The sequence below is a fragment of the Sceloporus undulatus genome, chromosome 5 (genome assembly GCF_019175285.1).
Source record: "Sceloporus undulatus isolate JIND9_A2432 ecotype Alabama chromosome 5, SceUnd_v1.1, whole genome shotgun sequence".
NCBI lineage: Eukaryota > Metazoa > Chordata > Lepidosauria > Squamata > Phrynosomatidae > Sceloporus > Sceloporus undulatus.
The window spans coordinates 145,462,849-145,477,105 of record NC_056526.1 but is presented as its reverse complement, the minus strand read 5'-3'; the positions used below and the strand labels follow the sequence as shown (position 1 = coordinate 145,477,105).

Genomic DNA, 14,257 nt, shown 5'->3' with positions numbered 1-14,257 from the left:
AAGGGATGTTCAACAGGGGAACACACTCCCTCAGAGTATAGTGGAGTCTCCTTCTTTGGAAGTCTTTAAGCAGAGGCTGGATGGCCATCTGTCAGGGATGCTTTGATTGAGAGTTCCTGCATGGCAGGGGGGTTGGACTGGATGGCCCTTGTAGTCTCTTCCAACTTTACAATTCTATAATTCTAATCCAAATTCTTTCCTACTAAAGAAATGGCTACTAAGCCCCATGTCTGTGGCATACAGGAGAGAAGGAAGGAGGAGAAAACAGACTGAGGAACATTCTTCCTAGACAAAGATGACAATTACATGATTGTTATCCAATGTTATTTTAATTTGTTGCCTGCTATATTTTATTGTTTGAATATTAAAATTCATTAATAAGTATTATGTTTAATTATTTTTGTAGAATGTATGCCATAGGCAGGTTTATTTTATCTATTTTAATTGATTGTATGTACGGCACTGTGTAAATGTACAGGACTTTATAAATAAAGCTAAATTATTATTATTATTATTATTATTATTATTATTTCTGCATATAAATCATGTTACAGATTAAAATTAGGATAAAATGACTGCATCTGTTGAACTATTGGAAGAAATTACAGATGTCTGAACTGTGCTTTTCCAGCACAACTTTATATATCTAAGTTCCCCCTATCCAATAGCTGACATCCTGTGTTTTTGCCCCCGAATCAGAACTCAGGGCTCACTTCAGATTTGTAGGGCTTTGGTAAGACAGCCCAAGATATTGAGGCATGGTGGAAGAAGTGGTACAAACAGCACCTGCAGAACTTTGTTAATCTCTCCCTGGTGCTTGTGATCTAACATCACTCTTCAGTAAGAATACATTGAGGGCAATGGAAACAGGATTCAAATGATGGCTTTGTTGTTCCATTACTCTTACTGCTCAGAGCTGTTTTCAGTGGCAAGAAAAAGGTTCAACTAAGAGCCCACCCAACCTAGTACAGAGATGTCAGTGGTAGTGATCCTTGCTCATAGTCCCCATGCAGGCTTTGCTGAAGAGGGATACACTTTTTACATTCTCAATTTGATCCAAAAAGTGTGAAAAATTACAATGAACCATCTCCTTTGAGATCTGCCCCTGTATACTAGGGCTGACAAGTGTAAACCAGGAATGCTCAGGCATGTGGAACAACTCCAATAAGGTGCTTGAGGCTGTTTAGCATATTGACAAAGTAAGCAAAACGTGACAGAGGTGTATAAAATCATGCACAGACAAAAGAAAATGGTCAGGGAGAAGCTTTTTTCTCTCTCTTTCATACAAAAATCAAGGGTCATTCACTGAAGCATAATGATTTAAAACAGAGAAAAGGATGTACAGTATTTCTTTACTCGACATAAAATTACTGTGAAAAGCACTGCTACAAGATGTAATAATGGCTGTCAGATGTTAATAAGGGAGCAGAACATAAACATTCACCAATGGCTACCAGTCCAGTTGGCTTTATTTGACTCCCCATATCAAAGGCAGTGTGCCACTATATGTCAGTGCCTGGTGACTGTTATGTGGGTGTGGTTGCACTAGTGTATTGGTGTGGGCTTTCTTTAAGCAGGTGGTTAGCCACTGAGTGAACAGAATGCTGAACTAGATAAGTGTTTATTTGATCCAGCATGACTCATCTTATGTTCTCAATGTAAAGGTATGGCAGAATTATTTACACTAGTTAAAGTGTTAGGAGAATACACAACATGGAAATTGCTGATCCAGCATAACTGTAATCATTGTTCAAGATAAATTAAACTAAAAAGGCATCACAGAGTCAAGGGCACTTTGTGGGCCGTCTAATATAACCCCTGGCTTGAAGCTGAAAATTTATAGCTATAGCATTCACAGCAGATGGCTACCAAAAGACCGCGAAGAACTTCATTAAACAAAAATAGTTTAAAGATATGGCTTCATTATTATTTGTATGTTATCTTAGGTGTAAAGGACATCTTCCAACAAAAGAGAATGAATTTAAACATACCACTTTTTTGGTAGTTATGATATTGTTTGGTTTTCCAGCTGAAATGCCAGATGTGTTCCCAATTGGTTTCTCTGTAGGAAGTGGAGGAGGACTTTCTGCAACTTCATTTAAAGCTGGAAAAAAATTGACATTTGCAACAACTATAGAACAAAAACATTAAAAGAAAAAATGGAATTTATCAATTAAATAGAGTAAGAATGCCTGTTGGTAATCATAAATCTTTCACCCTGGCCAGCATGTTTGTCTATTTCTAGGAATATATGAGTGTCAGAAAAAAAAACAAGAACAAAGCACATGTGTGTCATTGGAATAAATTTGGTGATAGAAAAGAAACCTTTGCAGTTTAGTCTTTTATCCAATTGCTATGAGTATGGTCTTAGATACTAGCAGTCTCTAAGACATAGCTAGACGACAATTTAACTTCTTACATTGATATTATTGGTTTATAGTATTAAATTTATGTTGTTATTTCAATTAGAGGATTTCTTATTAGAATACATGAACCTTATAAAAGACAGCAGAGAAGCTGTGGAATTTTTAGGGTGATATATTGTTCACAGTCTCTATAATATAAAGTATACCCAATCACTTAATGATGCTTTACAAAGAGTCTTGGAGAATTAGGTCTTCTATAATCACAAGGTTGTCCCAAGTATGTGGTAAGAAGAAATAGTCATGCACTGCTTGTCCTCTGAGTTTGAAGGCTCTGATGGAGAGGCTTGGAGCCCAGAAGATATGCCAGGGCTGCAGCAATGTGAGCAGGCCCAGGAGGTGAACCTGCAGCAAGCAAAGGGGCTAAGTTCCCAATAGCCACAGGAACAAGGGTCCATTACAATCACACATTAGCACCCAAGAACCAGACTTACCAGTGCCTACCCTAACATAGAGATGCCAGGAAAAGGGAAGTTGCCAGTGTTCTCAGTGTTTAAGTAAGAAGTTAAGTAAAATCTGCAAGACTCAAATGGGCTATAAATATCCCAGCACCTTCCTCAGTTCAGCATGGTTGAAACCGTCTATCCTGGAAGAAAGCCATGCTGGTATCTCCTTCCTGGGTTGAATATCTGTTGCTTTGAACTCTGTTTGGACTCAGACTATTTGTTTGGATTAACCTTTGGATGGCTTTACTGGATGGACTGCTGACTTGTGAAGGACCTGGACTAGTTTAAACAACCACTGCTTTTGCTACAAACCCTTTGGTGACTTACACTCTCACTTTCTCTCTGTTCCTGTTTGAGAGACTGCTGTTTCCAGCTGTGAGTTTGTCTGTCTCCCAAGGGCAAAACAGGACACTTGCTGATAATTGCTTCTTTTAGTCTGCTTTGAAAAGGATAAATGGCTGTATACATTCCCCCTCCTCCCCGACAGCAGATTCACTGTATTTGATTCATCGATGTAATACTTTCCAAAATACAGCTGAAAAATATATTGAACACTAGAATCTATACCTTTTGCTGGTTTAGATGGGATTCGGATTACAGTTGGCTTCCTGACAACAGCTGGTTGAGCTACATGTTCTTTTGCAGGCTCAGGTTTAGAAATCAAGTTGAGAAGATCTAAGAAAAATAAAAAAAATGCACAAGAGAAAGCACCAGAAACATTAATCATTAAGAGAATGGTGCCTCATATGCCAAAAAAATAATTCTATGGCCTGTTACAGACAGGCCAAAATAAAGCTGCTTCGAGTCACTTTGAAGGTATGGTATTTCAATGATGCATGTGTCCTAAGAGTCCAAAAGCCACACCAAAGCCACACTCCAGTTCTAAGGACTGGAATGCAGCTTTGATGCGGCTTTTGGACTGTTAGGACGCATGCATCATTGAAATACCATACCTCCAAAGTGACTCGAAGCAGTTTTATTTTGGCCTGTCTGTAACAGGCCTATGTGACAGAAATGTGAATCACATTAATGTAATTATACTGACATCTTGACTGCAAAGTCTTATCCAATCTCAGTGGTTATCCTTGTAGACAATTCTGAACTTTATAAATTAATGTCTATTGCCCTGATCACTTATTATTTACTTTCCCATTTGAACTAAAACCATTTTGTGTATGATGAATCTCTTGCTAAGAGATGCAGTTTAAACTTCATTGCTTTTGCTTGTGTCATTCTCATCCAAAGTGCTGGATTGGTGAGAGAAAGTACTACCAGTGGGACCTGTTGCATACTACCCTCTCTCCTAACTTAGGTTTAGTTAGGATTCCAGCCAACCATTCCATGCACAGCATTTCACACATTTTTGTTCACAGCATTCTATGGCTTACAAGCCTGCTTATTCTTCTCTGAATTGTATTTTGGGTGCTTTACCACTTTGGCCAAGATCAAAAATGGTATTCAAAGCTGCAGAATTGGGACTTTCACCTCCTTCTCCCCAGCCTGCAAGGTAACAAAATAAAATCTTGGTCCAGCAAGTATTCTCACCCCAATGTCCATGTTTTTAGTGTGCATGCAGAAACTGTAAGAGGAAGAGACATTGCAGACTTTCTCAGAAGCAGTGAATCCAGCAGAATTACATAAAGTGGAGGGATTTTTGTTTATTTTTTGTGTCTGAGTTCAGAAATCTTCTAAAACACACAATTCATCTGGCACCTCATGATTCACATTGGAAGGTATCAGAGATTTCATGTATCAATTCAAAAGCAGCCTAAAAGTTCAATTTTTTTTAAAAAAATATGATAAATAGCAAAGAGGAATGCTTTCTACAATGCTCTGTAGCTTCCCTCAACATAGCTTGCTGAATCAATCACAATTACAAAGCCAGAGCAATGTCTGCTCTTTGAACTCCATACATAAATTGTGCAGTTATTTAACTGAATACTTGGTATCATTCTTTCGTATAGCTAAATTAACCAAGGCTTAAGATGACCCATGGATCTCGTAACAGGAAAATCAGTACTTCAATAGAATAGACCAGTAGATTTGACAAAAGCATATAAAAATAGTCAAATATAATGACAATATTTCTTTCAATTTATGACCTCCCACTGTTCTAATAACTTGAATAATCCTCTTTCAATAACATGTAATGGCACTATTTTAGTTAACACAAATTTACTAACCTCAAACATTGATATGGCTACAATTCCTGCACTAACATCTCTAGAATCCAAATATTAGATAGCAAACAGTAATTTACATATTGTTCTTCTTGTATTAACACATTGCCTCATATTATTATAAGCAGGATTCTTTTATCAGCTGCTTCATTAAATACACTTAACTAATTAACCTATTTTGTCTTGACCCCTCCTTAGACTTAATGTCAATGCCATTCACCCATGCCACAATTGCTGGAAGAAAGGCTCCCCAGGTAGCTGATGCTTGGTATAGTAGTTTGGGGTGGGGGAAGTTATGATTGTAGCAATAGTATCACAATCATAAAAAAGTAGCAGTCTTGAATACAAAACAGTTTGCTGCTGTTGTTATTGTGTGCCTTCAAGTCATTTCTGAGTTATGACCACCCTAAGGCCATATTTATACTTATGGCAACCCTATCATGGGGTTTTCTTGGCAAGTTTCTTTGGGGATTTGCCATTGCCATCCTCTGATGCTGAGACAGTGTGACATGCCAAGCTGGGATTTGAACACTGGTCTCCAAAGTCATAGTCTAACATTCAAACCACAATACCACACTGGCTCTGAAAACAATTATGGATGTGTAAATCTAGGTAACTGTTCCATATTCACAATTGCTATTTTGTCAAAACTGTGACACCATTGCCATGACAATAGCTCCTCCCCAAACCTACTGTACTAGGTATTACCTTTATCAGGTGAAGGAGATTAATTCTTCTGGTGATTATGAGCAAAGGTAAGTAACATTGCCATTACATTGTGGGGGGCGGGGGGGGGCAAGAGAGGTTAGTTTCTGGGCAAGGTACACAGTGTTGGTTATTACCTTTAAAGAGGATTTGGAGTCATTTGAATGCAAAATAACACTAATATTTTTTGTGGGGTGGAGTCCACCAAGGTCTTTCAGGGAGCTAATGCAGTTCATGACCCTCGCAAAGTTGCTCAGCTCTGCCCTAGAAGGTGCCATGGGGGCAATGCAGCCCTGCAACACCTGCCACTTACTTACTTCATTACACATAAACACTCCTGTATAGGCCACATAAGAATATATATCAACCTTCATTTGATATATTTTTCACACATAGTGATGTCACTATAAAACCATGCTAATTTATTTTATATCATCTGTACACCAAGTTCTTTCCACTTTTTAAAGCTCACCTGATTCTGACCGTGTTAGTTCTTGAAGCATCCCAGCTGAGTTAACAGGTAAAACTTCATCATCAAAGCTGATCAGGTCTCCCTCTGCAGATGATGTACTCTGCACTGAGGTTGTTGAGGGACCACTTGTGGGGGTCTCCACCAGGGATCTAAAGGCACTTGTTTGAGCAGCTACGGAAAGCCTGGGAGTAGCACTTACTGGTTTCAGTGGAAGTAAAGGAAGAACAGGATTTTCAAAAGAGACAGATTTCCTGGGAACAACTGGTCTAGGAGTAGGAACAGGAGACTTTCTCTGTCCTTCATTATTTTCTGAAGCTGGTTTGGTTCCTGAATTGAGTAGACCATTACTGCTGCTTTTTACAATGACTGGTTTAGGTTTCTTTGGCAATTCAGGCTTGGTTATAATGTTGCTCCCAGTGCCCTGAAGCGGAAGGGGCCTCTCCTGGGAAATGGTCTTTAGTTTGGTTTCCGTCCATGAGTCCCATTCACCTGAAGTTCTGTTAGCCCCTGGCTTTGGTGCCACTACAGGTTTTTTTGCACTCACTACAGGTTTGGGGCCTAATGAGCGTGGAGATACTTCTGGCTTCTTTGTTAATCCTGAAGGTTCCATATTAGTTTGCATCTCAAAGGCTTTAATGCGGGATACTATACTACTTTGGCTCTTGTCTGTATCCATATTTTCCATCACCATGTGACTGTCCCAAAAGTTGTCATCTAGTAGTGAGACAAAGTGAATTGAGGGCGTATCCTTTTCAGTCTCTGACTGCCTTGTTTCTACTTGATTGCCTTGTATATTATTTTGAATATCTGTAACAATAGGTTTCAGATTGCCTTTTGATCTTGGTTTTGGAATAGGATATATCACAGCATTAGGCTTCTCCTGACAAGACTGGTCTTCTAAAACAACTAGGAGTTCTGCATTTATAGAATGATTGCTATTCAGCAGAGATGATGAAGGTCTAGGTGGCATGCGAGGAATTTGGACACCTATTAAAAAAAATTCAAGAGATGTTTCAAATCATGCTTTCCTTAAGATTGCAACATTTCATTCCTTCACCTAAGTTAAGCTTATCAATTTTTATGACTGAACGTTGCCCCCCCAATTAATCATAGAATCACAGAATTATGTATGAGAGATCATATAGTCCAACCTTTTGCTCAATGCAGGATCTGCAGTCAAGGAACAGTTTTTTTAAAAAAGATTTTTTAACAGAATCTGATAAAAAATGTAGAATGCAAGCATCAGCTTTTTAAAAATCCACATTTTCTTGCTCATATATAGGATGCATCCACATTGCAGAAATAATCTAGGTTGATAGCATTTTAACTGCCATGCCTCAATGCTATGGAATTATGGGAACTGGAGTTTTGTGAGCCATTTAGTCTTCTCTGTCAGAGAGCTCTGGGGCCACAACAAAGTACATATCCCAGGATTCCATAGCATTAAGCTATTGTAGTTAGCACAGTGTCAGCCTAGATTATTTCTGCAGTGTGGATGCAGCCATAGAAAGGAATAAGATGTCTAAGGATGCAAATGCATGGGCAGGATGAAACAGGCCAACTCCAACATATTCTGCCTGCAGATCTAGCCCATTCCCACTCCTGGCACTTATCTGGGATGGTGCATTGATGGGTGAGTGTCCAGACATCTACCCAGGGCTGTGATGTGTAGCCACTGCCGCCATTTTCCTTGCACCCCCCCCTAACAGGAAACCTGTATTTACTCACATGACCAGGTGCCCCCTTTCAATAACACAGGCTGCGACTGGGTCCTATAAGGAGTTTAAAAACAGCCTAAGGGCCAGTTGGGCACAGGTTTGGCTGGATCCACTAAAATGCCACCCAGGCTACATGTTCCTAGCTGGGGTTGCTGGCCTGCATCATCTGAACAAGTCAATGGTAGCTGGGGATGGGGAATGGGCCTTTTGGCCCATGTATACAGCCCCTAAAATAATTCTTGTTGCCACATATGCATGTTATAAAAACAAAAAATATATACTTTTCCCTTCAGAATTACTGTTTTTACCCATATTTAAATTTAATTCAGATCTTGCTATTAACATGTTTACAAGTCATACAGTTGCCTGTAACTGCTACTTTTTTGGGGGGGGGATGTGAGTGTGCAATAAAGCCACATTTCAATATGAAACTAATGTGTAGGAATGATGTTAATTTGTATTTATGTGAAGAATAACATTTTCTAGTTAATAAACTTTGGGGGCATTTAGAAACATTTTGAGCAGAATTTTGAGAGGGACTGGGGGAATGGTCAGAGCTTTGGGTGGAAAGTTTTGCTGTATGTAGGCATTTGGGAAGGATTTGTATTTGATTTCATGCAACTTTCACCCAAAAATTGTGCACAAAAATTTTCAGCTCAGGGAGCCTTGCAGGACTACTGGGGCGGGGTGACCCGAAGCCATAAAAGTGGGTTCCAGAGGCTGCATGCAGCCTGTGGGCCACACTTTCCTCACCCTTGTAGTCACAATTATTTTTCTTATTATTTCCACATTCAAGAAATTTTACAGTTAAAATGTTACTCCTTTCTTTCAGGTTTTGCACTAAAAAGAAAAGTTGCAAATTGTATGAAATTTAGACAGGACTCAAAAAACCAATACTAGTGTTCAGCCCATGAACTAGAGAACAATGTAACACAAGCTCATAACACATAATATATGCATGAAAAGACCCCCTCCCTTTTTTTAGCCAGCACAGATTGCTTTTAATAATCAAAAACAAAATACCTGGAGTGCTTTTGCATTCAGAAAGAGCATGTAGATTATTTTTCACATTTACGCTTGGCAAACTTTTGATTATCTCTTCTGGAAAGTCAGTCTGTGTTGAAGATGTAGCAGTACGTCTAGAATAAGCAGCGGTGGCAGCATTATTGTTGCTGGTTGTGTTGACTTGTACTTGATTGATTTCTTTGATTACCTGCTCATATGAAGGAGGCTGCAAAACAAAAATGTTATGCTGAATTATAGAAGACATAGTACAGTTGGCCCTCTGTTTTCATGGGGGATCCGTTACGGAACCTCCGCAAAAAACAGAGGCTTGTGCAGATTCAAGCCCCATAGGCTTGAATGGGGCACGCCCCTGTGCACACATGCCATTGAAGATAGCCGAGGTTGCCCCTCCAGGGATATTCAAGTTCGTGGATCTCAGATCCATGAGTTAGGAGAGGCAACAGTATATTGTAACTGCAACATTTCTGGAAGTACAGAATTTTCTTCCATGCCGTTTGTTCATTACAATGATTAAAGAAAGCCAGTTATCACCATATTGTACCATGTACATTAAAATCAAACCTGTTTCCTCACCTCTGCTGGAACAAGCTCACTTGTTCTCCAAATAGCCTGGGTGTGAGATGATTGAAATACTAGCCCCTGTTGAGGGACATGATTTCCACCTGGAAACCAGGAGGATGGCCCAAGTGGCTCAGCTGCAACTATTGTGATTTCAGGGCGTCTGAAAGGGGAAACAATACAAATATACACCAAGGTTATATCCTCGACTACTGAACTACTTGTAGACAGGAAAGGTAAATATTGTCTGACTTCCTGAATTTTCCTGATTTCTGTTTACTAGACAACACTTTCCATCATTTGCAAAATATCAGGAGCACATTCACGGTATGTAATTAAAGCACTTTTACTCCACTAATTGCTATATTTCTGTCCTATGAATTCCTGGGATTAGCAGTTTAGGGACGGGAATTTAATCAGAACTCTCAGTTAGAATGTTTCAGTGCCTCAACAAACTACACACTTCAGGATTCCAGAGGATTAATGCTTGATAGTTTAAGTTAGAGCTATTTCTAGGAGCTATTGTAATAACGTAGAAGTCTTACATTCAAAAATGTTTTATATTAGGACATACAGAAATAATGGTGATCTGAAATGGTTTGAAATTAAGACTTGAATGTGAGAACACGTTTTAAAAAGTTAACAGAAAGCAGAAGAGAGCAATGGTTGAAAAGAAAATCAGGAAAAAATGTGAGCTACAGTAATACACAGTTATGGCATGTGAATGCTCATTTTTTGCCTCTTGACACACTTTTTTATTTGCAGATGAAAATGGTGAATTAAAAAAGCTATTCTTCCACAATCTTTTTAATGTATGCTTGCCAACTGGCACATTTAGGAACAGGTGGAGTTCTTCTTGGTTAATTCCAAGTTATTAATATGGAACAAAAGTTTTGCAAAGCATGCATGAAAAAGCAGCCAACATGTTCTGAACTGTGGGGAGCTTTAAAGAAAGCATAAGAACGGAACTGAGGGCTCTACAGACAGCCCTGATAGAGCAGCATCCTGCTGCCCCTTTCAGCATCAGATCTGGGCTGCAGCAACCACATGCTACAGCCCAGATCCAGCAGTTTGCTGCTCTAAAAGAAACAGCAAAATGCCACTCCTTTTTAGACCACCCTTGCCACAGTGCAGTGCATCTAAACGCTGCACCAAAGAAATAGTGTGATGCCACCTGGCACATGATTGGGTGGGTGGTGTGACACCAGCATTGGGATGAAGTCGGGGCATGCGCTGTACAGTTCCCATGCCTCCACTTCATCCTGATGCTGGCATTTCTTGCCGGTCTGTAGAGACGCTAAGTCTTCCATTTTACAGTGAAGCATTCTTTCACCATTTTAGACCAGTGTATTCTCTGCTGGAGGAAAAATGGTTTTAAAAATAGATGTTATACACATCAAGCAAACCAGATCATTTTGCCTCAAAATATGTTTGGGAAACAAAACAAAACAAAAAAAAGGGGGTGGGGGATAAAATGTGAGTACATATAAAATGGGACCAAATGTGAGCCAGTATTGTGGTGCAGTAGCTAGAGAGTTGGAATGAGGTTTATGACATACAGGATCAAGTCTCCACTCAATCATGAAAAGTACTGGATAAGCTTGTGCCAGCCACTCCCTCTTAGTCCAATTTATTTCACAGGATTATTCTAAATAATAAGTGGGGAGGGAAGTCATATATACCACCCTTTGCTCACTAGATAAAAGATGGGATATAAATGAATTTGGTATAAAATTAAAAAAAATTGATAATGATAGATCTGTTAGATATTAATTCTTAAATTAGCAGAAAAATGAATAAAACAGCAATGATCCCATCATACCTTCTGTCTCTCTGTTGTTCACTGTGGCCAGATGTCCGAGAAGCTAGTTTAAAGGGGAAAAGAGGGGCAGGGAAGTTAAATTTGGACTAATACAAATCTTACATATCAATTCCCAAATTTTTGCTCAGTCATTGAAAATAAATTATAGTTGACAAAATCTGATTATCAGCAAAACTGTTCATTAAAAGCAGCGATAACTAAATTAAATGCACAGGATATTTCTAGACGCTAGTTCTTGAATTTCAGTTGTTGAAGGACATTTCTTTGTGACTGGGATTTTAAAATTCTCACAAGGTATATTTTACTGTTCAGAAGAGAACATGAAATAGAGAAATCCAAAATTGGTTGGCAACACAATATTAACACATAAGTCTATGTCTTGAACAAGCAGGTTAGTAGCAATAAAGACACAACATCTGGATGAGATCAAGTAAGCTTACAGGATAGATCATTCATCAGAAAATAGAAAGAAAATCTATGTGCATGCAAACATATGTGCCAATGGAATTTCTTCTAAATAAATAAATGGTGCACTTTTTTCAAAATCAGGCATCTCTGTTATGTAGTTTGCAGTTCTTTTTAATGCTTCTGTCAAAATATATTCTTGCAAATTAAAAAAATGTGGGGCCAAACAGTGATCGTTCCATCCACTTGCTTTGTTCTTATGAGGCCTTTCCGAATGCTTATCATGTTCTCCAAAAACAAGCAGAGCGCTGGGATGGACACTTCCAATTAGTACTGCACTGATTCCATGGGAAGTCCTAATAGACTTCAGGCACCATTACCAATATTAAACAATTATGTTTATGTTAGGTAGTTAGATTTTTAAAGCATTTTCATTAAGCAGAATGAGTCCAATATAGCCTCCACTCAGTATATTTTTATTAGCATTATTAAACTTTTATTTGAATGTAACCTTTCACATTTGTCTTACATAATTAAAACAATAAGCAATTAAACCAGGAGGAGTATTCCTGCAGCAAGGTGATCTTGTTTTGTAGTGCAGAAACAAACTACCCCAATTACACCATTGTGGATTCATAGTAGAAATCAGTAAAGCACCAGCCGGGAAAGGATAGCAGAGACATACCTCTTCCACGGGGCATATTTGATGTGCACTATTCATGAGTGCTGAAGGAAAAAAAGAAGGGGTTACAGTAGAGGAAGAGAAAGGGGAAGGAAAAAGAACAAACAGTGCGAATAGTAAAGATTCAAGGTTAGTCACACAGAAATATCACAGTATTTTCCCCCACAAGGTAAACTCCAGCAATGGTTTTATATGTCTCTTCTACAATTTAGAACAAATTCATGCCTGGTTTTTATTTAAAAATCAGCATGTTTTTATTTTAAAAAGAAGAATTAATCTGCCTCAGTTCTTCATGCTTTATAATAGGGAAGTGATGGCCCTTTATATATTTCTGCACTACAACTTCCATCATTCTAAACTATAGAGCCAATTTGAGGGACTGTGGAGTTGCAAACTATTAAGTTTTGGATGCCACAGTTGCTCATTCCTGCTTTAATGAATTCCTAGTAAAAAAAATGATCCCTCCAGATTATTCCATATTGCTTATCATATGTGGTTTCTGCTACTCTTAAGTATCACACTGTACAGGCCTGTACAACATGAAAATCCTGTTTTTAGTTTTATCTGCAACATGTTCTATCCATCTCTTCATTGTTTTAGTAGGTTTTAAGTTTCGTATTAGAGCTTCTCCTGTTGGCCTTTTCTCAGGCTGAGGCATTCCTGGATTTAAAGAAGGATTTAAACACATTTCTTTTATCCTGTCCTACAACCTTATACTCTGATGCTTGTAAAGTCAGTTTCTTTCTCTCTCTCTCTCTCTCTCTCTCTTTTTGCCCTACAGCATAGCTGGCATTGATATAGAGAGATAAAAGCTAAAGATTCAAGATGTCTCTTAAATGCTGATCTATTCCTTGGTGATTGTATAAGTACTCATACCCTACAGGGCATGCTCCCAGAAAACTGGACATGATCCAAAGAACTCTGTGCCTTTATTAAAACCACTTCTATTTGCAAACCAAGGCACTGTCTTTTCCCCCCTCTGTCCCTTCAGCTCTTAATACTACTTTGAATCACACAATAGAAAGTTATCTTTCCTTCAATCTCTCATCATGTCATTTTAAATTATAGGTTGCCCATTCTTTGGGACTGTTCAGTTATAACATTATGGGAGAATGATCAACATCTGAGGAGAGTTTGCAACACAATATGGGTCTCCAGTATACTCATTTTACTTCCTTGTGTTGATAACAGGGATAGTTTACACAGTATCTCCCTGGACATTTGATGCAAATAATCCCTACTACTTCTCAAGATTCATCAGGTGTTTAAAGAGACATTATAATTAAATAGAGTCCAATCTACTCATCATAAACAAAATAGTTGGGGAAAATTTACTTTGATATGATTGAAATAGTTAACATGAAATTTATGGAACATGCAAAATATGGTTAGTAAAAGGCAATAACTTATTTAGTGGAACAAAAAATGGGTGGAAAGAGAAAGGGAATTCCACATAACCATGTACTTTTGGGGCAGGGAAAAGAAAAGCTGAAATAAATATTGGGAGACTTTGGAAACAGTTTTTGAAATGGGAGTGAAAATGGTGAGGAACAGTTGCATTTTCCCAAGTGGTCTAACAGACTCCACTAAAACCAAGTATGAGGAATATGAAGCCACATGTTATACGTATACCCAATACACTTTTTGGTCCCCAGAAAACAGTTAAAATAAAAAATGCCAATATTAATAAAAAATCCCAAAATGGAGGAAAATGTTCCCAAATGGCTAATAACAAAGCAAACACAAAACCAGAAGTGACTTCTGAATCATCCAAAACGCGATGATGCAGCTTGAAAAGGGGGAATGTGGTCTCCCCACCA

The 14,257-nt window shown here is 38.5% G+C and overlaps 1 protein-coding gene across 14 annotated transcripts in view; it reads right to left on the bottom strand.

Annotated features, from left to right (window-relative positions):
• Positions 1-14,257, bottom strand: part of SH3D19 (SH3 domain containing 19) — an 84,434-nt gene that overhangs the window by 33,783 nt on the left and 36,394 nt on the right. For 8 of the 14 annotated variants that reach the window (XM_042466681.1, XM_042466691.1, XM_042466679.1 and 5 more), the window contains 6 exons: positions 11,351-11,393; positions 9,544-9,691; positions 8,968-9,175; positions 6,227-7,213; positions 3,437-3,544; positions 1,992-2,104 (listed from right to left, as the gene is read on the bottom strand). In XM_042466681.1, the coding sequence (XP_042322615.1) occupies positions 1,992-2,104; positions 3,437-3,544; positions 6,227-7,213; positions 8,968-9,175; positions 9,544-9,691; positions 11,351-11,393 (1,607 nt within the window). Of the gene's footprint in view, positions 1-1,991; positions 2,105-3,436; positions 3,545-6,226; positions 7,214-8,967; positions 9,176-9,543; positions 9,692-11,350; positions 11,394-12,440; positions 12,482-14,257 lie in introns of all 14 variants that reach the window. The other 6 variants (XM_042466692.1, XM_042466685.1, XM_042466689.1 and 3 more) reach the window with 1 other exon arrangement.